This window comes from Saimiri boliviensis, chromosome 11 (genome assembly GCF_048565385.1).
Source record: "Saimiri boliviensis isolate mSaiBol1 chromosome 11, mSaiBol1.pri, whole genome shotgun sequence".
In the NCBI taxonomy this organism is placed as follows: Eukaryota; Metazoa; Chordata; class Mammalia; order Primates; family Cebidae; genus Saimiri; species Saimiri boliviensis.
Window position 1 is genome coordinate 4,797,544 of NC_133459.1, and position 27,057 is coordinate 4,824,600.

A 27,057-nucleotide genomic window follows, 5' to 3' on the forward strand; every position below is an offset into this window, starting at 1 on the left:
TCTGCTTCTTATTGATTTGGAGGAGCTCTTTCTGTAATCTTTCTTTCTAATGTTCTCATCTTACTTCCTTCATTAATTTTTAATAGTCATGTGTACTGCAAGTATCTTTCAGCCTGAGGTCTGTCTACTAACTTTGTTTATAGAGTCTGTTTCACAGGAATGTTTTATATTTTAATATGATATTTCTCAATCTTCTTTTTTTCTTTTATGCTTTGTCTATCTTGCTTAAGAAGGCCTTCCTAACCCTAAAGGCCATAAAAATATTCTCCAATGCCTTTTCCTAAGATTGCTCAAGTTAATTTTTCATACGTAGGTATTTAATCCATCCCATTTTACCACTGAGGAAACAAGGACAGAGACATTAAGTAACTGCTCTGATATTCAACTCAACTGCTCATGCATTCATAAGCAATACTCACAATTGTTTTGAAAGTTACTTAAACGGTAGCACATTGTTCATTTCCTTTCAGAATTTGTGTTCATTCAACATACCGTTGTGAAGGTTTATCCACCACGGTATATACAGATCTACTTCATTCGTTTAACTGGCACAGATCATTTCACTGTCCAGATAAGTGAGTTTATGCATTCCCTGCCTGGGAAGCAGGCAGACTGTTTTCAAATGTTAACTTAGAAGCTGCTGTGATGCCGAGCCTACCCATGTCTCCTTGTACATATGAACTGGTTGTTCTCTTCAACAGGCATCTGAAAATGGCATTTCTGAGTTGTAGGGTATTAACTAAACATTACAAAATCACTCTTCAAAGTGGCTGTACATATCACATTCTTCCTACAGTGGTGAGAGTTCTGCTTTCACCACATCCTCATTAACCTTCGCACTATTAGACAGTAGATTTCTCCAGCATGTGGGGAATAAAATGATTTCTCATTTTATTTTGCATTTCTCCAATTACCAGCAATACTGAGCACTTTTTCATAGGTTTATGATTATTGGTTTTTCTGGTTTATTCTCTATAAATTCCCTCTTCATATGACGACAACATTAATGATAGGCCAGCAATGGCTGAGCATTGTCCATTTTTCTTTCCTGCTATTTCTTATTGATTTGGAGGACCTCTTTCTATAATCTTTCTTCGTTTTAATCTTCTAACATTTCTGAAGTTTTGGCTTTCAGGCCATCTGGAATTTATTATTGAATATGACATGAAATTACAACTGAATTTCATATTTTCCATGCAGGCCAATGATCACACCACACCGTTTACTGACTGGCGCTCCTTGCAGTAAGCGGAGTAACTGCTGCCACCCCAGAGACACCCAGAGCCTAATCCCAGAACCCATTCATATGTCAAATGCCAAGGGACTAAGGTGCTCACCAGCTGACCCTGAGAGGCGGGGATGACCCTGGATTTTCCAAGTGGGCCCAATACACTCACGACAGTCTTTGTAAACAAAAGGCAGGGAAGCGGGGAGGCAGGAGGGTCAGAGCTGAGTGAGTCTGGAAGGTCCTGCATGGTTGCCTCTGAAGATGGAAGAAGGAGTCAAGGGACGCAGGTGGTCTCTAGCAGCTGGAAAAGGCGAGCAAATGGATCTTCCCCTGGAGCCTCCAGAAGGAGCACAGCCCCACTGAGCCCTCGACTGAAGCCTGTGGGACCCACTTGGGACTTCTGACCTCCAGAATTTTAGGATAATAAGCTCCTGGTGTTTAATGTCACTAAGTTTGGGGTAATTTGTTGTGGCAGCAATCAGAAACTAATATATTCCTTCTCTGCAAGTTGTCACATACCATACTTTATATTTTGTCCCGTTATCTGTTTATCTCTGTCAGCATCAATGCTATACTTGTTCTAGAAATTAGAACATTATGGTAAGTCTGAAAACTAAGAAAGGTGAAGCCTCCCTCCTGCTTCAAAACTGCCTTGGCTCTTCTTGACTATGTATTTTTTAATTAAAAAATAAGCAACCCCAGCATTTTGGGAGGCCAAGGCAGGAGGACTTCCTGAGGCCAGGAGTTCAAGACCAGCCTACAACATAGCAAGACCTCATTTCTACAAAAAAAAAAAAAAAAAAAACACTCAGCAGGGAATGGTGGCGCTGCCTGTAGTCCCAGCTACTCAGGAAGCTGAGGCAGGTGGATGGCTTGAGCTCAGGAGTTCCAGGCTACAGTGAGCTATGATCATGTCATGCACTCCAGCCAGAGCAACGAAATGAAAATTTATCTCTAAAGACAAAGCAAAACAAAACAAAACAGAAACCCTGGAATACATTGTAAAAGGAAATAAATGCAGCACATGGGAGAAATACACACCAGGCAGAGAGCATGAGCCAAGACTCAAAAGTCTGGAAAACACACAGCGTGGCGAGTGAATCCCAGGTAGCACACGCAGTTAGAAAACGCTTCCAAACCACCAGATGATCAGTCCTGAGGGGGGATGATTTCAGCAGCCGAGAAACCATTAACAGCAGTCCAGGACTTCTACCTCTGGCCAAGAAGAGTGACAGTGATCAGATTGACCCTCCTGTCTAAAACACATTTTCTTTTCAACACAAAATATGTAGAACAGTGGTTTTCAACACAGCGGACTTCAGGCAACAAAGGAGAGTGATCCTGAGGGATGGAAACAGAAGAGGGGCGGCCTCCCTGCCTCCAGCTTCCTGTGTTCAGTGAGCTTGCACAGACAGGATGAGCAGCAGAGAGAGAGCACACCAGCCGTTTACAGAGGGCCCCACCCTCGCATTCGGTAGAGTGCAGATCAGGATACCTCTAAGGCGGAAAGAGAAAGAACCACCAGAAAGGATTCCAGGGAACAGGGCCTGGGGTTCACAGGGCAGGCAGTCACAGTGCCATTCCCTCCAGCCACCGGGTAATCCTCATTCTTCATGGGACGCCAGGCAGAGCCCTCAGAGGGCACATGTCATCTCAGTGGGGAATAATCAGCCCTAGAAGAAATGCTGATCTGATCCCACCTAACTAATCTTAAGAGCAAGACCCAAAAGGATCTAACAATTTTCAAAACTTAAGACTATTTATCAGATACAAAAATATTCAGTATCCAATAAGAGAAAATTCTCACTATCTGGAGTCCATCAAAAGTTATCAGACATCCAAAGAGACAGGAAAATACAACCCCAATCAGGACAATAATCTATCAATCAAAACTGATCCTGGATCAACAAAGATATTAGAACTAGCAAACCAGGATATTAAAGTAGCTATAACTGTATATCCTAAGTTCAAAAAGCTTAGGAAATAAGCTTTTTGCTTTATTTTTAGTAGAAGAAACACTGAGCATGTTAAGTCAAGACACATAAGATATGAAACAAGCCCAAACAGAACTGCCCTAGATGAAAATGAGAATACCTGAGATGAAAATATACTGAATGAAATAAATGGCAGATCAGACACTTAACAAGTAAAGAACTTGAAGTGAACTTGAGGATACAGCAATAGGAACTATCTAAAATGAAACACACAGCGAAAAAAGGTTATAAATAAAAGTGAACAGAATATCAGTGAGCTGTGAGACAACTTCTCGCAGCCTGATAAACATGTAATTGGGGCCTCTGAATCAGAGGATGAGAGGAAGATAGAAGAAGTATGTGAAGAAATAATGACCAAAATGTTTCCAAATGTGATGAAAACTATAAATCTAGAGCTCTAACAAGCTCAAGGAACCCCAGGCAAAAAAATCAGTTAAAGAACCCTTCTGGGGAAGCAGAGGCAGTGGCAGACTGGTTTTAAAATCTCCTCCAAACACCTCATGAAAACAGGGCAACCAGTAAAGTAAAGCCCACACAGCGTCCACGATTGAGCCAGCCCAAAAGCCAGATGCCAGGATCAGCCCGTCAGAGTTTACAACTCACTTGATTAGAAGGTCTTCAAACAAAACTAGCTGCCCATTTCCAGTGCGGTAACTACCTCTTTACTTACTTATTTATTTTTGAGGCAAAGTCTCGCTCTTTTGCCCAGGGTGGGGTGCAGCGGCACAATCATGGCTCACTGCAGCCTCAAACTCCCGGGCTCAAGCAATCCTCTCGCCTCAGCCTCCCAAGTAGCGGGACCTAAAGGTGCACACCACCGTGCAGAGTTCATTTGTTTTATTTTTAGTAGAGATGGGGTCTTGCTATGCTGCCCAGGCTGCTCTTAAACTCCTGAGCTCAAGTGATCCTCTCGGCTTAGCCTTCTAAAGTGCTAGGATTACAGGCATGAGCCACCATGCCTGGCCTATATCGCAATTTAAACACAAGAAAATTTCTTTCCAGAGAAGGTAGTCATATTTTTTTCCCTGAAAGCTAGCTAGCTATATAGGTTCATTCTCTGTTCAGCCATTTCTACAGCCATGGGCAAATTATGTAGACTATGTATTACTATGATACTTTTAAGCAACTTAATCGAAAATCAGAGTACAGAGCAGATCCATGGGTTCTGCAGACAAGAATTCAACCAACTTTGGACTGAAAATACTTTTTAAAAAATGGATGGTTGTATCTGCACTGAACATGTACAGACTCTTTTTCCTTGTCATTATTCCCTAAACAGTACAACAACAATTTACATAGCATTTGCACTGTATTAGGTATTGTAAGTCATCTGAAGATGATTTAAAGCACATGGGAGGATGTGCGTAGGTTACATGCAAATACCACACCAGTTTATATAACGGACTTGAGCATCTGAAGCCAGTCCCCCAGGGATACCGAGGGATAGCTCTAATCATGTTTATATTTAATCACAAAATATATCCAATTTACAATCTGAGGTCCTCTTTTCTTCGTAATTTTGTTTCTTAGAGGTTGATATGTATTTTATTTTTAAGATTAACTCTATGTCAAAGAGTGTACGTCAAACAAGGAAAGATACGAGACGTAAGCAGGCAATGGGTTGCTTTAAATGACCCTTTATTATGACCCTTTGCTTACTATTTCAAAACTATGTGTCCTATGCCTTGAATGCATTCAGTTTCATCAAATAAAATTGGAAATTCATTCTAATCCGACTGACAGAAAATGCACACATGCCTACCACCCACCACCACAAGAAATTCTAGTACTCGGGGTGCTGTACCTTTCAGTGCCGTTTGTATAAGATGGGATTATTAATGTACACACTGGTGGTAAACAGGAATCCTGAGAACAAGCTGGTAGGCACGAAATTCAAACACTGAAAACACAAAACAATTAGTACCATCAAATGCACCACCTCTGTGAAAGGAAGGAAAATACTGAATGACTTAGTTTGTCCCAAAGAAATCAACTATTAAGTTTTGATATTAGAATATTCTTAGACCGCTCAGGAAATCCTGACAGACCGTGTTGACTCTGTATTACTATTGTACTTCTAAGTAACTTCCTCAAAAATCAGAGTACAGAGTAGACCCTTGGGTTCTGTCTCTATGAATTCAACAAGACTTGGGCTGAAAATATTTTTTAAATGGATGGTTGTGGCTGCACTAAACACATACAGACTCTTTTTTTCTTGTTATTCCCTAAACTGTACAGCAATTTACATAGCATTTGCACGGTATCAGATATCTCAGAAAATCATCAACTTCATCAAATTCATCAACTTAGAAATGCACATGCTCCTTCGAGCAATTGTAAAATCACATTCAACAAGCCCAGTTCCCATAAATCAGAATCTCAATGCAAAGGGAAAACCTCTCCCAAGTGACAGAAGCACCAGCAGCTTTGCACCAGGAGTCGGGGCCACCGCCGGGCACAGAAGCAATTCCTCCCTGAACACCTGGGCATCACCAGCTACAGGCCGGAGGAACACAAAGCTCCCTCCACGGGCTTGTACACTTGTTCACTCCCTATCTTGCCATCTGGAACAAGCAGAGTCATCACCTGTGACTAGGGATCCTAGAACTTTAACTCTAAGCCAGAGCTCCAGATGCCTAGAGCCAAGGCCCCACACCCATTTAGGTGGACGACTCCAACCCTCCCTGATTCCTTCTGCCCCTCACTTCACTATAGGTGGAATTCTCAACCAGAACATGCTGTAGTCCAAGGGCTCTGAGCACAGCGTACTGCCTCAGCAGAAGCAGCTGGGCTGAGAGCCAGGAAGAACTCTTTACCCACCTACCCATGTGGACTTGCTGCCACCCACAGGGCCGGGGCTCTGCCTCTGCTGGCAGCCCTTGCTGCTTGCAGCCAATTGTGACTCCCTTTCTTAAAGCCACCGACTCAGATCACAGACTCCTAACTTTCGGGCAGTGCTTCAAGGTGAACAGACAGATGGCTACTTGAACGGTGCAAACTCAAAGTGGTCGTCCTTGGCTCTCGACCACCCTCTAATTCTCAGGTCCCACATTTGCAGTGCACACACGTGACATGTCCTTTTAAGTGCTCAGCTGGGGAGCTGTCAAGTAACTAAGCTGACACCAGGCTGAAGCACAGGTGACAAGCTTCTGGGCCACAATTCATCACTGTCCAATTCTACACCTCTGTATTAAGCAAAAGCCCAAAAAACAGATTCGAATAAAGCAATCTGTGGCAATGATCTTACAAATGTGACGATTACCATACTGAACTAAGTATCTTTCCCTGGTAACAGATGGAAGTGCTGCCTGCGTGTGCCTGGGCAATCAACTCTCTGGAAACACTTACTGGAAGGGGACGTGGGTGGTTTCCCGGCAAGTCGCCGCGCCACCTTGGGGCCGCTGACAGGCTCCGCGGGTGCATCCAGGTGTTCTTCTGAGCCCAGCGAGAACTGGAACTGGACTGTACCCGACTCCACCTGCTTCACCTGCAACGGAGCACAAGAGCAGTGATGGCCACGCCCTTCATCGGCACTCCGGTCACAACAATCCAACCAGGAACAGCACGCTTGGTCCTAAAACAAAGCTTACGTGAAATCAGAGGCCACTGAAGAAGCCACGTGTTCTTAGATTATAATCAAGTAGTTTCTGAGCAAAAAGCAACTGGCTGTGGCACTAAAAGCCCTGCAGGCCATATTATCATGGAATGACCCTTACCCAAGTGGAAATCACAATCTCTCCTGAGTTGGGAATGTTTTCATTAACCTATGTGAGACTGACATCTTTATTCTGAGTTATGGCTCTATGGGTTTTGGCACGTGCACAGACTCACATAACCAGCACCACACTCAGGGTGCAGGCCAGCCCCATCCCCCCAAGAGTGCTCCCTTGCCCTGCCCCTCTGCAGCCACGCCTCACCCCTGCCTAACCGTGGTGATCTATGACTGCTTCCCAGCACCGTCATTTGAACCTCATCCCAACTGATGAGATTCATCCCAGTTGTAGCATATACATCAAACTTTCTTTTTTTAATTACTTAGTGGTGTTCTATTGTACAGCTGTATCACGGTTATTTATCCATTCAGTCACTCATGAACATTTGAGCTGTTTCTGGTTTGGGTGATTATAAGAGGAGCTGCTACAAACACATGTGTCCAGATTTTTGTGTGAACACAGGTTTCATTTCTCCAAGAGTAGGACTGCTGGGTCATATGGTATATTTAATTTAATAAGGCACTTCCAAACTTTATTTCTGGACTCTCTTTCTGTTTCATTAATCTACGTGCCAATCCCTTGATACTAATTATATTAGTGTGGCTGTACAGTAAGTGTTTAAACTGTGTATGACTCCTCCAACTTTACTCTTCTTTTTCAAAACTACTTCGACTCTTCTAATTCCTTTACCTTTCCACGTAAATTTCAGAATCAGCTTATCTATATTCCCGCTGGGATTTTGATTGAAACTGCATAAAATCTATAGATCAATCTTGGGCAGAACTGACAGCTTCACTATGTTGAGTTTTCCAAGACATACACATGTTATGTCTCTCCAATTAGTTAGGTCTTCCTTGATTTCACCTAAGAATAATCACAATGACAGCTAGCAAAAGGACAGTTTTATAGCTGGCAGCGTATTTTGTCAGATTTATTTCATGGAAGGCTGGGCTTTATAAGTAATACTGTTTCTGTATTTTGCTTTCAATTTATCAGTGCTAGTACAGAGAAATAGGACTGATTTTTCATGTTGACTTCCTGTGTAATCTTGCAGTCTCACTAAACTCACTTACTCATTTTTTGTAGATTCCTCAGAATCTTTGACATACACAATCATGTTTTCTGCAAAAAAGGACAGTTTTGTTTCTTCCTTCCAGTGTGTATGTCTTTTGTTTTCTTGACTTACAGCACTGACTATACCTTCCGATGCACTGCTGACCACGTGGCTGAATGCGAACAGTGGACATCCTTCGCTTGCTCCTAATCTCAGGGGAATGCAATCAATCTTCACCATTAAGTATGATGTTAACTAAAGAGTTTTTGTAGATACCACTGATCATGCTGACGAAATTTTCTTTTATTGCTAGTTTGCTCAGAGTTTTTATCATAAACTGATGCTGAATATTGTCAAATGTTTTTCAACATCAATTGCCAGGATCACATGGTTTCCTTCTTTAGGCTGTTACTATAGTGAATTACATTTATTGATTTCCAAATAGAAAACAAATTTGCAATCTTGGGATAAAGCTCCACTTGGATATAGTATATTATTCTTTTTGCAAATCACTGGACTCAATTTGCCAATATTTTGTCAAGTAGTTTGCACCTATGTTTATGAGGGATATGGGTCCACATTTCTGTTTTCTTGTTACTATTAATATCTTTTTCTGGTTTTGGTATCAGGGTAATGCTGGCTTCATTTCATGAATTGGGAATTGCTCCCATCTTCTCTGTTTTCTGAAATAGATTGCATAAAAAGTGGTATAATTTCTGCTTTAAATGTTTAGTAGAATTCATAGTTAACAGGCCTGAATATTTCTTTTTCAAAAGTTTTTAAACTATTAATTCCATTTATATAAAGTTATAGGACTACTCGGTTTATCTACTTCATCTTGGCTGAGTTTTGGCAGGATGTGGTTTAATATTCATTCATCCATTTCACCTAAATTGTCAAATTTATGTGCAGAGAATTGTTTGTAGTAGTTCCTCATTATCCTTTTAATACCTGTGAGGTCTGGACTGATATTCCTTCTTTAATTCCTAGTATTAAGTCATTCCCATCCTCCTTTCTTTTTCAGTCTTGCTAGAAGTTCATCAATTTACTGATATTTTCAAACACGTTTTTGTCTCATTTGGTTTTTGCTATTTTTTAATTTTTAATCTATTATTTTTGTTTGCAGTTCCACTGGTGTCTGCTATTATTGACTTCTGAATTGCTCTGGGTTTGTTTTACTCTTTCTAGTTTCTAAAGGTAAAGATTAGAATTAAGATCTTTTTTTCTGTTCTAATATAAGCATCTAACACTAAGCATATTTGAGTTGCAACCTACAAATTTTGATATGTTGTATTTCCATGTTGGTTAAGTTCAAAATATCTTCTATTTTCCCTTGAGGCTTACTCTTTAATTTGTAGATTGTTTACATATTGTTTAATTTCCAAGTGGTTGAAAATGTTCATTATCTTTGTTATTGATTTCTAGTTCAATTCCATTATAATCTGAGAATACATCTTGTATAATCTCAATTCTCTTAAAATTGAAGTCTGTTTTATGGCCAAGGATATTGTCTATCTTGATTAATGTTCCATGTGCACTTGTAAAAAACATGTATTCTGCTGTTTTTGGGTAGAGTGTTCTACAAATATCATTCCGATCCAGTCAGTTGATGATGATGTTCAGTCCTTCTATACCACTGGTGATTATCTAGTCAGTTGCTCTTCATATACTTAGAGAGGATGTTGAAGTCTCCAAGTATAATTGTGATTTGTCCATTTCTCCTTTCAGTTCAACCGGTTTTTGCTTCATGTCTTTTGAAGCTCTGTTAGATGCAAACAATTTTAGGATTGTTATGTCTTGGTGACTGACCCTTTTATCATGTGTATTATCTCTCTTAATTCCTGGAAATTTCCTTTATTCTGAAATCTAGTTGGTCTGATGGTGTCTGATAACAAAATAGCTACTCCAGTTCTTTTAATTAATGTTTGAACAGAATATTTTCCATTCTTTTAATTTACATTATATTTAAAGTATATTTCTTACAGACAGTATACAGTTGGACTTTGTTTTTCATTAAGCCTGACAATATCTTTTAAATTGGAGATGTTTACACTATTTACCCCTAATGTAATTACAAGCATACCTCAAAGATACTGCAGGTTCAATTCCAAACCACTGCAATGAAGCAAGTCACTGGAATTTTTGTTTTCCAGTACATTTAACAGTTACATTTATACTACAGTGTAGTCAATAAGTGTGTAATAGCATTACGTCTTAAGAAAAAAAAAAAAGGGGGACTGTACTTACCTTAATTTAAAAATACTTTATTGCTGGCCAGGCTCAATGACTCACATCTGTAATCCCAGCACTTTAAGAGGCAGGTGGATCATTTGAGGTCAGGAGTTCAAGACCAACCCAGCCAACATGGTAAAACCCCATTCTCTACTAAAAGTACAAAAATTAGCTGGGTGTGGTGGTGAGCACTTGTAATCACACCTACTTGGGAGGCTGAGGCAGAAGAATCACTTGAACCTGGGAGATGGAGTTGCAGTCAGCCAAGATTGCACCACTGCACTCCAGCCTGGGTTATAGAGAACTTCATTAAAAAAAAAAAAAAAAAAAAAACTTTCTTGCTAAAAAATATTAACCATTGTTAGTATTTTTTATACATTTATGCGCCTGGCCAGCAATAACTGTGCCATTATAGGTATGGTGACTCAACTCACGCCTATAATCCCAACACTCTAGGAGGCCGCCAAGTGGGGAGGATCCCTTGAACCCAGGAGCTCAAGATCATCCTGGGCAACATAGCAAAGACCTCAACTCTACAAGAATTAAAAAATTGGCCAGGCATAATGACACATGCCTGTAGTCCTAGCTACTCAGGATGCTGAGGTGTGAGGATGGCGTGAGCCCAGGAGTTCGAGGCTCTAGTAAGCTATGATCGTGCCACTGTACTCCACCCTAGAGCAACAGAGTGAGACCCTGTCTGGGAAAAAAAAAAAAAAAAAAAAAAAGAGCTAAGGATCATCTGAGCCTGAGCCTTCTAGGACATTGTAATGTTTTTGCTGGTGGAGGGTTGTACATTGATATTGATGGCTGCTGCCTCATCAGAGTAGCAGTTGCTGGAAGATTGGGGTGGCTGTAGCACTTTCATAAAACAAGACAACAATGCAAGTTTGCTCTATCAAGTAACTCTTCCTGTCACAAAGGAGTTCCCTGTATCATGCGATGCTGTTTGAAAGCATTTTACCATAGGCAGAACTTTGAAAATCATAGTCAATCTTCTCAAACCTTGCCATTGTTTTATCAACTAAGTTTAGGTAATTTTCTAAATATTATGCCTTTATATCTTTAAAATCTCACCAGATTCTGTTTTTTGTTTTATTTTTGAGAGAGTCTTGCTCTGCTGCCCAGGCTGGAGTGCAGTGGCACAATCCCAGCTCAATGCAACCTCCGCCTCCTGGGTTCAAGTGATTCTCCTGCCTCAGCCTCCCAAGTAGCTAGGATTACAGGCATACAGCCACCACACCCAGCTAATTTTAGTATTTTAATAGAGATGGGATTTCACCATGTTGGCCAGGCTGGTCTTGAACTCTTGACCTCAGGTGATCCACCCTCCTCAGCTTCCCAAAGTGCTGGGATTACAAGCCCACTGCACCCAGCCACGCTGTCACAGTTTTCCTTCAACCATCCAATGTATTTTTACAAAGAAGAAGAGGATATTATATTTACCATTTCTGTTTTTCTTTCTTCATTCTTGATGTTCCAAATTTCTATCTGGTATCACTTCCTCTCTGTCTGAAGAAATTCTTTTAGCAATTCTTTAAGCAAATTAGCTGCTCTTACTTTTAGTTCATCTGAGATGTCCTCATTTCACCCTTTTTGCTTTTTTTTACACTGGATACAGAATTCTGAGTTCCAAGGTCTTTCTGTTAGTACTTTAAAAATCTCCCACTTTCCTCTGGTCAGCTGGTTTCTGATGAGGAATCCAGTCATTCAAATTATTATTTCTCTGTAAGTAATGTATCATTTTTCTATAGCTGTTTTTAACAATTTTACTCTTTGTCTTTAGTTTTCAGCAGTTTGTGTACGATTTATCTGAGTGTGGATTTCCTCACATTTATCCCTGGGGTTCACTGACCTTGGATCTGCAGGTTTACGTCTTTTGCCAAACTGGCAAGTATTCAGTCATTATTTTTTAATTACTTTTTTCTGCACCATAGTCTCCTCTACCAGGACTAGGTGCTAGTCTTTTTGGTAGGGACCTACAGGTCAACACTGAGGCTTTGCCCCTTGTCTTCCAATCATTTTCCTCTCTGTTGCGCAGGGTGAATAAATTTCTGTTGGTTTCTCTTCAAGTTCACTGACTCTTCTGTCATCTCCAGTCTGCTGTTAGGCCATCTAGTGATTTTTTTATTTTGGTTATTTTATTTTTCAGTTCTAAAATTTTCATTTGCTTCTTCCCATTTATTTCCAGAGTGTTTGTTCTTATTTACTAGAGCATCTTTATTATGACTGCTTTAAATTCTCTGATAATTCTAACATTTGCATCATCTCAGTGTTGGTGTCTGTTAACTGTCTCTCTAAAAGCTGAACTTACCAAGTTCTTTGTATGACAATTAACTTTAGAGCATATCATAGACACTTTGAACATTACATTATAAAACTCTGAGTCTCATTTAAATCCTATGAAGAATGCTGGTATTTTTATTTAGGTAGGAATTGACTCAATAGCGTTCAGGACAGTTTCTGATCAACATCCTGTGCGCTGTGGTTTCAATGTCAGTTTCATTTTCAAAACCTGTGCAGGGTTCTTCAGATTTCTCCTGCATGTCCTCCACCCAGCAGGCAGCTCTGAAACTGGGAAGTTGTCAATCCCACAGTGTCAAAGTCTTTGGTATCTGTTTAGGGTCAGACCCATACACGTGCAGTTTTGGGGTGAACCCAGGGTTTTGTAAACAACCTTACAGGACTACTTCCCTAGCTCCTTCCTCAGTGATCTCTGTAGTTTTTGCAAGTAGAACCCCCGCTTCACTCTCCAACCAGCTCTACTGTGTTGTATGCCCCCTGCGACTGTGCCTGAATCCAAGGCCAAGCAGTAAGAAGACAGAGTGCTTTAAAGATTGGCAGAAAATGTACAAAAGAGCTAAAATTCTCATCTGTCATTACGAGAATTCAGTATATAATGTCTGAAATTGTAAATTAAGAAACAGGAGTAAAAGGCTATTATTTAGAAAACAAAGGTAGAAGACCATAAGCCACAGTTAAGAGTTGATAGTGGCTGTCTTCGGAGATACCAATTTCTTAAAAAAAAAAAAAAGTGGGGGCGGGGGACAATTATGTCCTCAAGGGAAAAGGGCGTGAGTTAAGAAAGGAAACACAATTATGATACATGATTTCATCATTTCATAGTAAATTACAGTGAAATAATCATAACATCATAAACTCTAAAATCTAGCTACCCAAAAACTATGGGCTTTTAGTTGTATTTATATTTTTCTTTAACATCTGCCTCTCCTACTCAACTGTGATGGGACCAGGGATGTTTTTTCTTAGAGTACATGCAGGTGCTCAATACAAGTTCACTGAGCGATGAATGACTGAATGAGATAAAGAATAGGCTGGTGCAGTGGCAGAGATAGGCACACCTAGGCTTCTAACTGACCTGACTTGAGAGGGGCTGGCACCGCCATGCAGGACACTCAGGCAGAAAGGAGTGCCTTCGCAGGGCAGGAAAGGGAATCGAGTTCACGGCCAGGGTTAGTTCACTGCTTTAGTTAAGTACATCAGTTTAGAGCAGGGGCCCTCAGTCGGGGCAATTCTACTGCCCAGGAAACACCTGGCACAGTCTGTAGGCATTTAGGGCTGTCACAGGTAGGGAGATGCTGCTGGCACCCAGTGAACAGAGGCCAGGAATACTGCTCAGCATCTGCTAGCGCACAGGACGGCCTCACACAGAGAGTTATCTGGCTCAAATGTCAACAGAGCTGAGGTCAAAAACCCTGATTTGGAAGTGGTACTCCTTGTGGAAAATGGCAAAATTTGATACATTTGTGTCCTTAAGATAGTAAACCTTCCAAGCATCCATGCCCCAATATAGTCTACACATTTAAAAAGTAAGGGTAATTTGATGGCATGATAGACCTAAATTAAACAGAATAAATATTTATTTATGTACTTATCCAAATGGGAGGAGAGGGGAGGAGTGGAGACAAGGAGAAGGAGAAGAGAAGAGACAAGGAGAGAGGCGAGGATGCGGGAGTGGCGTGGAGGGGAAGACGGTAACGGCTTCAGGATTTCTAATGGCAGTTTTATAGTAAGGGCTCAAACTAGACCATGTGGGAGTGCAGCAAAATATGGTCCCGTCAGGAGAGACATTCCTTACAGGAAGAAAAGCCGCACCATCAGCCATTCTCTGATTCAGGTCTCCCAAGCATTACCCAAATCATAAATAACAACACTGAACACATTATCTGTCACTGGAGTCAGCACAGAGTTGACAAACTGAAATAACAGGCACAGTCCTGTTACCTTAGAAAAATGAGACACCTAAGTACTAAAAAGCGCCTGCTGGCACTCCTGAAACGAACGTGTGTGAGGAAGGTGAGAGAAGGCCAAACAGCAGACCGCCGCAGAAACGCCGCCACGCCTCGGAGAGCCCGCTGGACTCCAGCCATCTGCAGAGCAGGCTTTCGCACTGTGCCTGTGGTGCCCTGGGTCACCACTAACCATCCTCCAAGGCCACCAATTCGGCCGAGTAGGCTGGGGGTGGGACCCTCACACACACTTCAACCCCACTCTGCTCTACTTTTCTTTACTTCTTAAATTGGGGTGCAGAGAACATTTCATTTCAGAATTTTTTTAAAAACCTGCGAGTCTCTGCGGTGGTCCTACCCCTTTGTACATACCTGAGGTCCAGGAAGCATTGGTGATAAGTCACAAAGATAAGCCAGGGCTGGAAACCAGAACTGGCTCCCATCTCAGCACTCGTCCACCAAAAAACCTACCGGCAAAGGCCACGCGAGGCCCAAGCTCCAATGCACCAAACGCACACGGCTCAGAAGTGAATCTCGCTGCTGTGTGTATACACGTCAGCTGGAGATTCGCCAAGTCATCCCAGGAAGTCAGTATGCGAACAGGGATAAAACCCACAATAAAAATGCCCTTAGCAGGTTTACATAAAAAGGTCATACTAATCTTTTTAAAGGCATACCCATGACATGAAAAAGTTCTGTAAATGAAACATCTGCAAACATATTTGTGAACTTTTGCTTCTGAAAATGAATGAACTTGATAGAAGCTCACCTGAGAAGCATAAGAAATACCTAACAATTTACCTCTTCAGAGCTCATGCTGGCTGAGGGGACCTTGTAGACCAGACAGTGCCAGGGGTTGGACTGGATCCCGCCCTGCAGAGGCAGCATCACCCTTCCAGAATCAGCTTCCAGCAAGGGGTTCCAAACAGCCCAGCGGACTATGTGCATGCACGCCAGCTTGGACAGAGAGGTGGCCGAAGCTGCCTAGAATTAAAACAAAGCACATCAGTGTATGAGTTATCACAGATGCCACCTGGAGAGTGGAAATCAACAGTGCTTTCACGTGTAAAATTCAACTAGAGCTCAGTGTAGCAAGGGGCAGGGATGGTCAGTTGTATTTTACAAAAGGAACTGGGGCAGGAGGAGGACGTGGCCTCCACAGCGCAGACAGTCTTCAGCTACGTGACCCCACCAATCCAACCAGGACCCTGCCCACCCATGGTCTCCTTTTCTGGTCCAACGTAGCGATGGCTTACCCCTTGGAAACCAGCACTGCTTTATGATCCCCTGTTCCCATAAGGATCTTTCCATAGGTTTGTAAACACTCTGTACCTTGCCAATACCAACTCAAATCCATCACGAGAATACTAGGAACAATACTTTGAATTCCTAATCAGAAACTTGGTAAAACAATAAAGAATGCACATATATATTTAATTCAGGGTTATTTGCACATATTTTCTCCACAAAGTTCCAGCTTACAATAGAATATTTCATATACACAACTGTCATGAAACTGGGAACTCAATCAGGTCAAATTCTAGGCATTGTTCCTTCTTTCTCCTTCTGCATGGCTGGCCAAATGGAAGGAATGAGGACACTAAGAAAACCTGTGGTTTACAACCACGTTAAAGTCATTTTCACAAACACGGTTTCAGGGCTTGACTGGGTAAAGAGTTTTAAAATGACAAAGTTTCATCCATTTATTTAAAAAGAAGTAGGAATAAAGCTGAACTCTGCATCTTCGGGAAGTACTGAAATCCCACTCAGGTGGGGAGTGAGACTTGCAGTTTGCCACTTCCTTTTTTTTCTCAAATTTTTTTCTTTTTTCCGACCCCAAAGTCCAGCAGAGCCACCTTGTCGGAGAGGACTCCAGAGGCAATCAGCTCTGGACCGAGGCCCTGCCTGCAAATCCTGCATGCTCCCCTGGTTGGGGGAGAATACATTACCAGGAAGGCTGACCGTCAGCCAGGGGCCCATGGGGTATAGGCAAAGCAGGTCTAACTGGGACCCTCGGTTAGAGTCTTTCCACTCCCAAGAGCACAGCTGCACTGACCAGACTACAGCCACTGGAACAGCCCAGAATAAGGAGGGCCAGCAGCCTGCTTCCATCCGGGACTTGCAGCCTCAGTATCCCATGCACAGGAGAAACAACCCCCAAGCAGGAGGTGGTGACTGAGCCATGAACACAGTGCTCCACTTCCTGCGGCTTCCTCCCAACCCTGGCTAACAGAGACGCCTGCAGCCTTTGGGGGCAATGAAAGTAAGATGGGGTGGCTGCCCACTGATCCCAGTCCCGGGCTTGGCTAAGGCAGCCAAGGGTATCTCTCTTAACACTGCTGCCTGAGGGCATGAACCCAGGCAGCATCATACACACAGCCATGGTCACAGTGAGGGGGTGGCCTGGAAGGAGGACAAGTCCCACTCTTGGTGACGAATGGAAGCCCACCCTGTGCCTGGGAAGGGTAGAGCGCAGCATCCGCCAGAAGAGATGCCCAGGGGATCCGTGAACTTGTGCTGGCCTGGGAGCCAAGGAGGACGCAAGACTCCAGCGGTGGTGGCCAGGAGTCCTAACGAACTTTGCTTATGTGGCTGGACATGCCAGTGGGAACAGCCACACCAATGTCACTGCCCAGACTCCACTCAGGTCCCACACAGATCTGGCATGTATGTGTGCACACAAGGCCTCTGGAATCCGGACACAGACGGCCCCCTGGTCTATACTAGGCTAAACCACAGCCAAGTTCATACATGAGCAGATCTGAATACAGGAAAAAAAAACAAAAACAAAAACAGTTCTTGATTCTTCCAAGTCAGTCTCTTCCAGACTGTTTCTGCCAGATGATATCCCGTCCTACTATATCCTACAAATTGAGAATCAGCATCTTGTTTTGCATTAATCTCTTTTCCCATCATAATCGGACCTCAAACCATCCACTCCTGCAGAGCCCTTTGCTGGAGCTAAAATTCTGGATCATGGGCCAGGATACGGCCACATTCACGCCCCTGTCACTGGGTGAGCAGGGATTTGGCTGGCTCCTGGCAATGCAGTTAGAAAATCCCACACCATGGAAGGACACAGAAAGAATCAAAAAAGTAAGACATGGAAGCACGTGACTCTAAGCCACACTTTTCAACATTTGCCAAATACAAAAACAATGTCTGCCTGTTCCCCATCCAGTTAGCTGACGACAGATTATAAAACAGTGCTGAGCAACTATAGCATACCAATGACATGGTGATTATAACTCCACTGCTTTTTAACAATCAAATTACAGCCAGGCACGGTGGCTCACGCCTGTAATCCCAGCACTTTGATAGGCCAAGGCGAGTGGATCACCTGAGGTCAGGAGTTCAAGACCAGCCTAGCCGACATGGTGAAACTCCATCTCTACTGAAAATACAAAAATCAGCTGGGCATGGTGGCAGGCACCTGTAATCCCGGCTACTCAAGAGGCTGAGGCAGAGAATCACTTCAACCTGGAAGGTGGAGGCTCAGGGAGCCAAGATCACACCAGTGCACTCCAGGATGGGTGACAGAGTGAGACTCCATCTCAACAACAACAAAAGCCAAATTACTATAAATGTATTAGAAAAACTTGTCACTGTAAGGATTCAACAACGTCTAGACTACTTTTGTAAACAGTTATGATCATAAAATACAGAAATTTATTATTACAGGATCAAAAACAAAATATGTATCCACACTTTCATGCTATTTGTACAACTTCTAATAAGTGATTCCGTATCTAATTTTCCAATTTCACAGTCCTTTTCGGTTCTCCGTCAATACATGATCTCCTCTGTGCAAAGTATCGGTCAGTTACATGAACATCTGTTTTTCCTCACTTTTCTGTTTAACAGCTTTAACGACAACGAATGTGTGTAGTGAGTTATTAATCACTCCTTCTGAGACCTCAGCAGGACAACGGGGGCCTGGTGGGAACCCAGTCACCATGTATTTGCCCACACTTGCTTACTGCCAGTCCAGAGAGGGACCAGTAGAAAGGAAGCACCCAAAAATGCCTGGCTCTGTGGAGAAGGCCAAGCACACAAGCAGAGTGAGAGTGAGTCTAACGCCCCCGCTGCCCGCGGATTCCAGTGCCTGAGATGACATCCGCCACTTCATCACTTCTTTTCCTGCCCAACTTGGATCTGAACTCACACAAACTGAAAAGAAAAACAAAGTCCCAAATACACTGAATTGCTCCCATTTAGAGTTTTTTTTTTTTTTGAGATGGAGTCACTCTGCCGCCCAGGCTGGAGTGCAGTGGCACAATCTCTGCTCACTGCAACCTTCACGTCCCAGGTTCAAGCGATAGAACCTTATTCCTGCCTCAGCCTCCCAAGTAACTGGGATTATAGGCATACATCACCACACCCAGCTAATTTTTTTGTATTCTTAGTAGAGATGGGGTTTCACCATGTTGGCCAGGATGGTCTCCATCTCTTGACCTCATGATCAGCCCATACCTCGGCTTCCCAAAGTGCTGTGATTACAGGCATTAGCTACCGCAACCGGCCCCTTTTAGACCTTTTAAGTTTAACAACACAAAATATGTAAGTACAAATACACAATACACAAAAGACAAAAGAAAAATACACATGGATTATGAGCCAGGTTGTGTCATGGAACAAAAGTGCCACACCTGCTTTTACCAGCAAAGCTGCTCACAAAAAACAGACCCTTGGCCTTTGGAAATGCTACAAACCAGGGCCGAATGTGACCTCCAAAAAGATGCTCTCAGCCTAATCCCTGGAAACTGTGTCTGTGGCTTTACTGGAAACAAGGGTCTTTGCAGATGTGACTAGACACAGTATTGAGGAATGAGATCATCCTTCATTACCCAGACTGGCCCTAACTCCAATGGCGAGCATCCCTGTAGGAGCAGAGGAGAGGGAGACTTGAGACTGAGACAGAGGCCATGTGACAAGGGGGCAGAGAATGGAGTAATGTGGCCACAAGCCAAGGACAGCTAGGAGCCCCAAAACCCACAAGAGGCAGGGAGGCCCCATCACCCAGAGTCTCCCGAGGAAGGAGCTTGGCCCCGCTCTACCCGGGCGTTTCCTGGGAGAAACTCAGCCCTATCATACCTGGGCTTTGCCAGCAGAGCAGATTGTGGAGCTGTGGCCTCAGAGCTGTGAGAGCACACATTTCTGTTGCTTTGAGCCATGGAGGGTATGGCACTTTTTCACAGCAGCCACTGGAAAGTCATACAGGCCCTTGATGCCTTCTGTCCTCAGATGAACTCGAACTCACTTAGACAAAGGCGAAAACATCACATTACTTCATGAGCTTCATTTTCTTTAGATTTTCAGGGAGACCTTTTCACTCCTGCCTGGGCACCCGGCCTCTGGCCCTGGGCCTTGTTCTGCTGGGACCTCCAGCCCCAGGGCCCGGGAACGCACAGCTGAAGGGGATGGTGGCCACTCTCTGGGCAATCACAGGGTGGGGTGCCCCCGCCAAGCAGTGTATTCGGGTTCTGAGTGCCGTGAGGCCGTTTCCGAAGAGAGCTACACCCAGGGGAACTGCCACCTCAACGGGGGTGACATGTGGCACCTGGCTAAGGACAAATTTTAAAAAGACAAACTACTGCATCCAAACATCTCTGAATGTTCCCAGAATCACACAAATCACAAGAGGAAAGAAAGAAAAAAGAGAGAGAAATGTAGGTATGTAATTCCGCAGGCAAGGGAGACAGGGAGGCCCAAGGTAACTGTGGAGAAAGCAGCTCAGGTCCTGGACTGAGAACAAGCACAGTCACACTCACGTGGTGTGAGAGCCACAGTGGGGACAGGGCTGACCCCCACAGGCGCCATCCACCCTGTGCACCAGCTCCCGTCCTGTGAAATGACCACCACGCAGGCACAGGAAACAGAGCAACCAGCCACACACGGCAGGAGGCACAGATGCAGGAGCATCCTCAGAAGTGGAGCCAGGTGTCCCCCAGCGGCAGGATCACACAGGCACAGGCGGCTCTGGAAGTCAGAGCTTAGGCCACGGGCGGAGGGCAAGTCCTTCCTGATGACTTGCCCACTGGCCGGCATTCTCCCTGAAGGACACGGGGCTCCTGGCCCTTGAGGCGAGCTTCACAGGGCCTGAGTGACGGAGCCCCACCAGGTGAAGAGCTGGGGGCGGCAGTCAGGCAGCCAGGCCGGGGTTGGCACCTCTCCCTCCTCGCTGAGAAGCAAGAAGAACCGGGAGCCCTGAGGTCACCACACAGGCACAGCCACTGCCAGCAACAGCGCAGGTTCACAAGCCAGATGCCATCAACCCGAAATTACTCAGTCCTCAAAACGGATCCAGGACATGCGGATCCAGGACATACGGATCCAGGACATGCGGAACCGAGCCCAGACGGGATGGAGAGCAGACCCGGCGGCGGCTCCCACACACTCCTGCGGGAGAGGAGACCCAGCCGCAGGCCGTTAAGGCCCTCTCCCCCGCCCGCTCAGGCACAGGCAGAGCACTGCCACTTAAAAGCCAGTGACATTTAACCCTTTTCCCGAAAACAAAGTGCAGCTGGCTGCCAGCACTCATTTAATTTTACATAAACGCTCTTTGAGGCTGAAGCAAATCTGATTTTCAATGTGATAATAAAATATAAAAACTGTTCTTGGAATTATTTCTACACAGAACTAACATCAGAAACGTCTGAATCATCAGAATTGTCTATTTTAAAAAATCGAATTCATCAAACAAATCTTCAGCCAACAACAGTTTGAGAACGATGTTACCATCACCCGTAGGAAAGCTGTGTTTTCCAGGATATGACATTTCCAGTGATGGAAAATTACTGTATTTTGTAAATGGAAATACCACTACTAAACACAGAATGCTATAAATAGAATGATGTCTTCTGTTTCCAAAGTCAATATTCTGAAGCGATGTGAAAATAATCATAAAAGTGAAATACTTCACGGCACAATTACCTTAGGAAAAAATCACTGCAGCCACAGGTACCGCCAGACAGTGTTCTCACAGCAAACTGGAAAGGGACTAACAGGCAACCTTTCATTTTACTCTAAGTGAAGCAATTATTTTTCAAAACATACATGAATAATGAAAACACTGAGGTATGGTTTTAAAGAAATGCCCATAAGCTGGTGGAACACTTCACACAGGCTAACGGGTTCATCAAATCTAGGTCCTCTGCAAAACAAGCATCAACTTGACAATGACTAAAAGAAGTAACAGCAAAACTGTCACATATCTGGAGCCATGGCCTGAGTTGGACAGGTGTGCAGCTCCCTGCCCTCTGGAGCAGTCTGGGGCTCGGCAGAGGGCACGTGGGCACTGCAGGGCCTGGGTTGGGCAGGTGTGAAGCTCTCTGCCATCTGAGACTACTCTGGGGCCAGCGGCGGGCACATGGGCACCACAGGGCTTCTACTTCTCACCCCAGCTCCACTTCCTTCCCTGCCCTCACTGTGTCTCACAGGGCCAGTGACCACTGGGCTCAGGTTCAGGGGCCAGCATCTGTTGCAATGGGCATTGACCTTCCACGAGGCCTGGCTCCAGGCAGCAACCCCCAGCTCAAACACACAGCAGGGTAACAGGAAACCCCACTTTATAATAATCAAATGACAATGCCAGTGACTACACCAGAAAAGGGGCCCATGTGAGGCTGGCCCAAGGCCCGCTGTGAGACTGCGTGTCTATGAGCTTGGATCTAGGGACCTGGGAGCAGGAAGCTTTCTTTCATTACGGGCCACCAGCAGGGGAAGAAGTTAGCCCAGTGCTGTCCACAGCCACACCCCCACTGGGACCCCAGGGCATAGAAGGAGGGAAAAGGATGCCAGAGAATGAGGTGGGGCCAGCAGAGGGACGGAGAAGAGCTGCCTGCCCTGGGACGGGCAGAAAGGACTTAGAAAGCACTGCACGTGCAAGAAAAAGCTGACCAGCTAGATTTCAAATCAGAACTAATGCTCATCAAAAGAGAGTACAACATTTGGGGTGCTATAGTTTGAACACATCCCCCAAAAGATATGTGTTGGAAATTTAATCCCCAATGCACCAGTGTTGGGAGGTGGAGCCTCATGAGAGGTGGTGAGGCTGTGAGGGTGGAGTGAATGGATGAATGCCATCATCTCGGGAGTGCACCCCTTATACAAGGGTGAGTTCAGCCTCCCTTTCCCTTTCTCACCTTCTCTTTGCCCTTTCCCCAGGGAGTGACGCAACAAGAAGGCCCTTGCCAGATGCTGGCACCTTGATCTTGGACTTCCCATCCTCCAGAACCATGAGCCAATAAATTCTGTTCACCATAAATGACCCAGTCTGTGGTTTTCTGTTACAGCAGCAGAAAACAGACTAAGACTGGAGTAGCCAAGGAAAGGGACACAGAGCTCCCTGCTTCTTCATAACTGCAGCATTAATCTATGATTATCTCAAAATACAAAGTTTAATTTTAAAGGCATGTGGCATATAATAAGAGCTATATAAATTGCTGGTAAAATTATTTAAAGTACGACTGTCCCCCAGGAGAACAAAATAAAAACACAGTGGTAATTTAAACAATATAATGAAAGAAAACATCCCATTTACAACAGCAGCAAAAAAATTAAATACCTATGAAAAAATTTAGCAAGAACTGTTAAAAATCTACACTGTAAAACCATTTTTTCCTTTTTTTTTTAATTTTTCATGTAAAACCATTTTTTAAATCACTCCTGAAAGACACAAAAGTAGACCTGAACAAATGGAAAGACAGCTGTTCTTGGTTAGGGCAACTGAACATCCATGAGATGTAAAATTCTCTCTTAAATTCAATCATAAATTTACCGCAATCCCAATTTTTAAAATGTCAATCAGCATTTTTATGGAGCTAGACCTCTTGATGCTAAAGTTCATCCAGAAAAATAAACATGCAAGAAAAGCTAGAAAAGGAAGGAAAAGAAAGGCTGAACTCGCCAAATGCTAAAACACACAACAGAGCCTCCAAAATTAAAACAGTATGGCCATGGTACATGGTACACGGCAGCCCATGAAATAGAGTGAAAGTCCAGACACAGATGTGCTAACCACAGAGACAGAGTATGTGATAAAGATGGACCTTAAGTCACTGTGGCAAAGGGGGCCTTCTGAGTAAGTGCTAGTGGGACCAGATGGCCACTGGGAAAAGATAAAATCAGATCCATCCCTCATACAACAGACAAGAGATCTAGATATTTAAGGAAGAAAAAAAAAAAGACAGGAGAAACACTGCACAAGGAGAACATACGAGTGAATTCTTTTATAACTGGGGAGTGAAGAAAGGCTTTTTCCCTCTGACTCAATAATCCGGATACAATAAAAGAACTGATCCATTTGACTACATTAAAAGATCTAATGTTTACATAGCCAGAAAAAAACAAAAAGACGAATAACAAAATGGGGAGAAAATATCTGCACTATTTATCACATATAAAGAGCAAATATCCTTAATATACAAAGAACTTTTAACACTTGATGAAAAATGCAAAAACTCTACAGAAAAATGGGCAAAATAAGTAGACAACTCGTAACATATGAAAACATGTTCTACTCCACTCGTAATCAGAAAGACACAAGTTAAAACTACCCTGCGATTCCATTTCTCACCCATCAGATCAGCAGAATTCAAAATCTGGATGCCACAGATCAACGGTGAGGCAGTAGGGGGCAGGCAACCTAATTAATACACTGCCAGCAGGAACAGAACAAGATCTCCAGGCCCTCTGGAGGGAAATGGGACAGTATCCGACAAGACAATCTACACACTTACCCTTGACCCAGCAAGCCCACTGCTGGGAACTCACCCTGGAGATTCAGCTCGCACAGTATGGAAGTGCACCTGCACAGGACCGTTCATCTCAGAAGCATTCATCCCTGAGAAGTCCTGGAAACGATTCAAATACCCAAACATAGGAACCTGGTGGAACAAACCTCAGTACATCCACACAGTAGAGTGAGGAAGCCCTTTAGGATACCAGGGCATGACTGCCAAACATAAACAACGCCAACCCAAGGGGGCACTCAGATGAGGAGTAGATAATTGCGTGGTCTCAGAGTCTTCCCACAGATCACCTATTAGCTGCAAGGAGAAAAAACGGTAACTCTACAGTGGCGACATCACCGAAGAGCACCACAACCAACCTCGCCCAGGACGGACGCGTGCACGTCTGAATGTGGGACGGCCACAAGGACAGCCCCTTGCTCACACGTACTGCCCCGGGAAGGCACAACCTGACTCCGACCATGAGGAAGCATCCGATGAACCCAAGGGACATTCATGTTAAAATGTTTTCAAAGAAGGGGGGCTAAAATATTAAAAATAAAATCATAAATGACAAAAAAAGAAAAAAGCTGAGGAACTGTTCCAGACTTGAGGCTAAAGAGACACAGAAAGCAGACACAAGACATGATCCTGAACTGGATACTGTACTGGAGGAAAAGGTCTTCAAGGACAGGCATGGATCAGTTCAACAGACCTGGAACACAGGTGGGAGATTAAAGTACTGATTCAATGTTAAATGCACTGCAGTTGGCAACTGTACTGTGGTTATGGAAGAATATCCTTCATCTTAAGAAACACTCACTGAAGCCTCATGAAGGGTCAAGACTATGATATCTGCAATTTACTCACAAATAGTTCGGGATAACGTGTGCATCTACACATGTGCACACACAGAGGGAGGAAGGGAGCACGAGAGCAGGTGCAAATAAAGCAGCGGGGCCCAGGGTGGCCACCAGTGAACCTGGATCAAGAGTGAGCCAGTGTTCCTTGTCTTTCTGCATCTTGTCCATAAGTTTGAAATTATTTCCAAGTAAAAAGTTTTAAAAGAAATAAAGTCCTACTATGCCACTTTTTTACAATGCTAATAAGATGAAGCCACAGATTATGAAAAAATACACGATACGAAAATGTGACACAGTATTTGTATCCAAAATATATTTTTTTAAAACTCCTTCTCAATAATAAAAAGACAAATGACCCAATACGAAAACGGGCAAACCAATGGAAAGGCCACTTCACCAAGGAAGATTATGAAGGACCAGCAAACTCATGGGCAAGTACTCAACATAGCAGTCATGGAGGAAATGCAGACTGAAGCCACAGAAGTCACTTCATACCCACCAGCACGGCTAAAATAAAGGACAAAACCAGAGGCGGGTGAGGATGCAGCTCCACTGCAACCCTCTGGTGGTACTGGCCCGCCTGCCTGGAAAGACCGGCACATCTTAGAATGATGCCATTTACCCGCCCTGCGACCTGGTGGCTCTGCGCCATGTGTTCACCAAAGAGAAGTGAAAATATGTTCATAAAAACATTTACCCAACAATGTCCCGAGCTGCTTTACTCATCAACTGAGGAAGTCCAGCCCCGGAGAATGAGGAAGCAAATTCACACCACGGAAAACTCAGCAATAGAAACAGATGAGCCGCACGAATGAGCCCCAGCCGCTGTGCTGATGGGAGGCAGCCGTGGGGCCCACTCTGTGTTATTCGCGCCAGGGAAGCCCAAGAGCAGGGGAACTGAGCCGTGGCTGCAGCAGGCTGAACGATGCCCCCCAAGACATCGCATCCTCATCGCTGGACCCTGGAAATTGTACTCTGTAAGGAAAGATGGTCTTTCTGGGTGCAACAAAGTTCGGATCTTGAGAAGGGAACACCGACCCGCATCAGGTGGGCGGGCCCTTGGTGCCGTGACGAGCGTCCTCAAGATCATGAGAGGCAGAGGGAGATCTGGGTCAGACACGCAGAGGACAGGATGACACAGGGCCGGAGCCCAGAGATTCCCAAGATGCTGACCTTGCAGGCGAGCGACGTGGCCACAGCTGAAAGAGGCAAGGAACAGATTTTCTCTGGAGCCTCCGCAGGAAGCACACCCCTGCCGACACCTCGCATTCAGCCCGGTAATGTGACTTCTGGCCTCCAAAACTTGAAAGAATACATTTCTGTTGCTTTGAGCCGTAAGTTTGTGGCAATTTGTTAACAGAGGGCACAGGAAGCGAATAAAGTGCTGGGAGAAACCAAACCAGCCTTTGCTGAAAGGGGCAGGGGCCTTCCCAAAATGCTGGGGAGTTCTGTATCTTGATGGCAGCAGTGACCACACAGGTGCACACAGGAACAGCATGTATGCTGAGCCCTATGAAGGTCACATATGCAAATTCTACTTGAAAAAAAAAAAACAAGAGCTGGGCCCCTGAAGTGCCTGACACCAAACTCCTCCACCCCTTGCCAGGCATGAGACTCAACTGATCCCTGTCGCTGCTTCTGCTGGAGTCAGCCAGGCCTCGGTTTCCAGTAATGAAAGAGTCTCAACTAACCTCTCCTCCCAGCTGTGCACACACTCGTAAACCGGGCCACTCAGCAGGGGACGGGTTTGTGGTGGTTAATACAGAGTGTCAACTTGATTGGACTGAAGGATGCAGAAGTATTGATCCTGGGTGTGTCTGTGAGGATGCTGCCAAAGGAGATGAACAGTTGAGTCGGGGGTGCTGGGAAAGGCAGACCCACCCTTAATCTAGTGGGCACCATCTAATCAGCTGCCAGCGAATATAAAGCAGTGAGAAAAACATGAAAAGGCGAAACTGGCCTAGCCTCCTGGCCTACACCTTTCTCCCATGCTGG

At 44.2% G+C, this 27,057-nt stretch overlaps 1 protein-coding gene across 14 annotated transcripts in view; it reads right to left on the reverse strand.

Moving 5' to 3' along the window:
* The window catches only part of NPHP4 (nephrocystin 4), a 140,257-nt gene that overhangs the window by 58,642 nt on the left and 54,558 nt on the right, over positions 1–27,057 (reverse strand). For 13 of the 14 annotated variants that reach the window (XM_074379971.1, XM_039473734.2, XM_039473735.2 and 10 more), the window contains 2 exons: positions 15,270–15,452; positions 6,571–6,709 (listed from right to left, as the gene is read on the reverse strand). In XM_074379971.1, coding sequence (XP_074236072.1) covers positions 6,571–6,709; positions 15,270–15,452 — 322 coding nt within the window. Of the gene's footprint in view, positions 1–6,570; positions 6,710–15,269; positions 15,453–27,057 lie in introns of those variants that run through there. The other variant, XM_074379974.1, reaches the window with a different exon arrangement.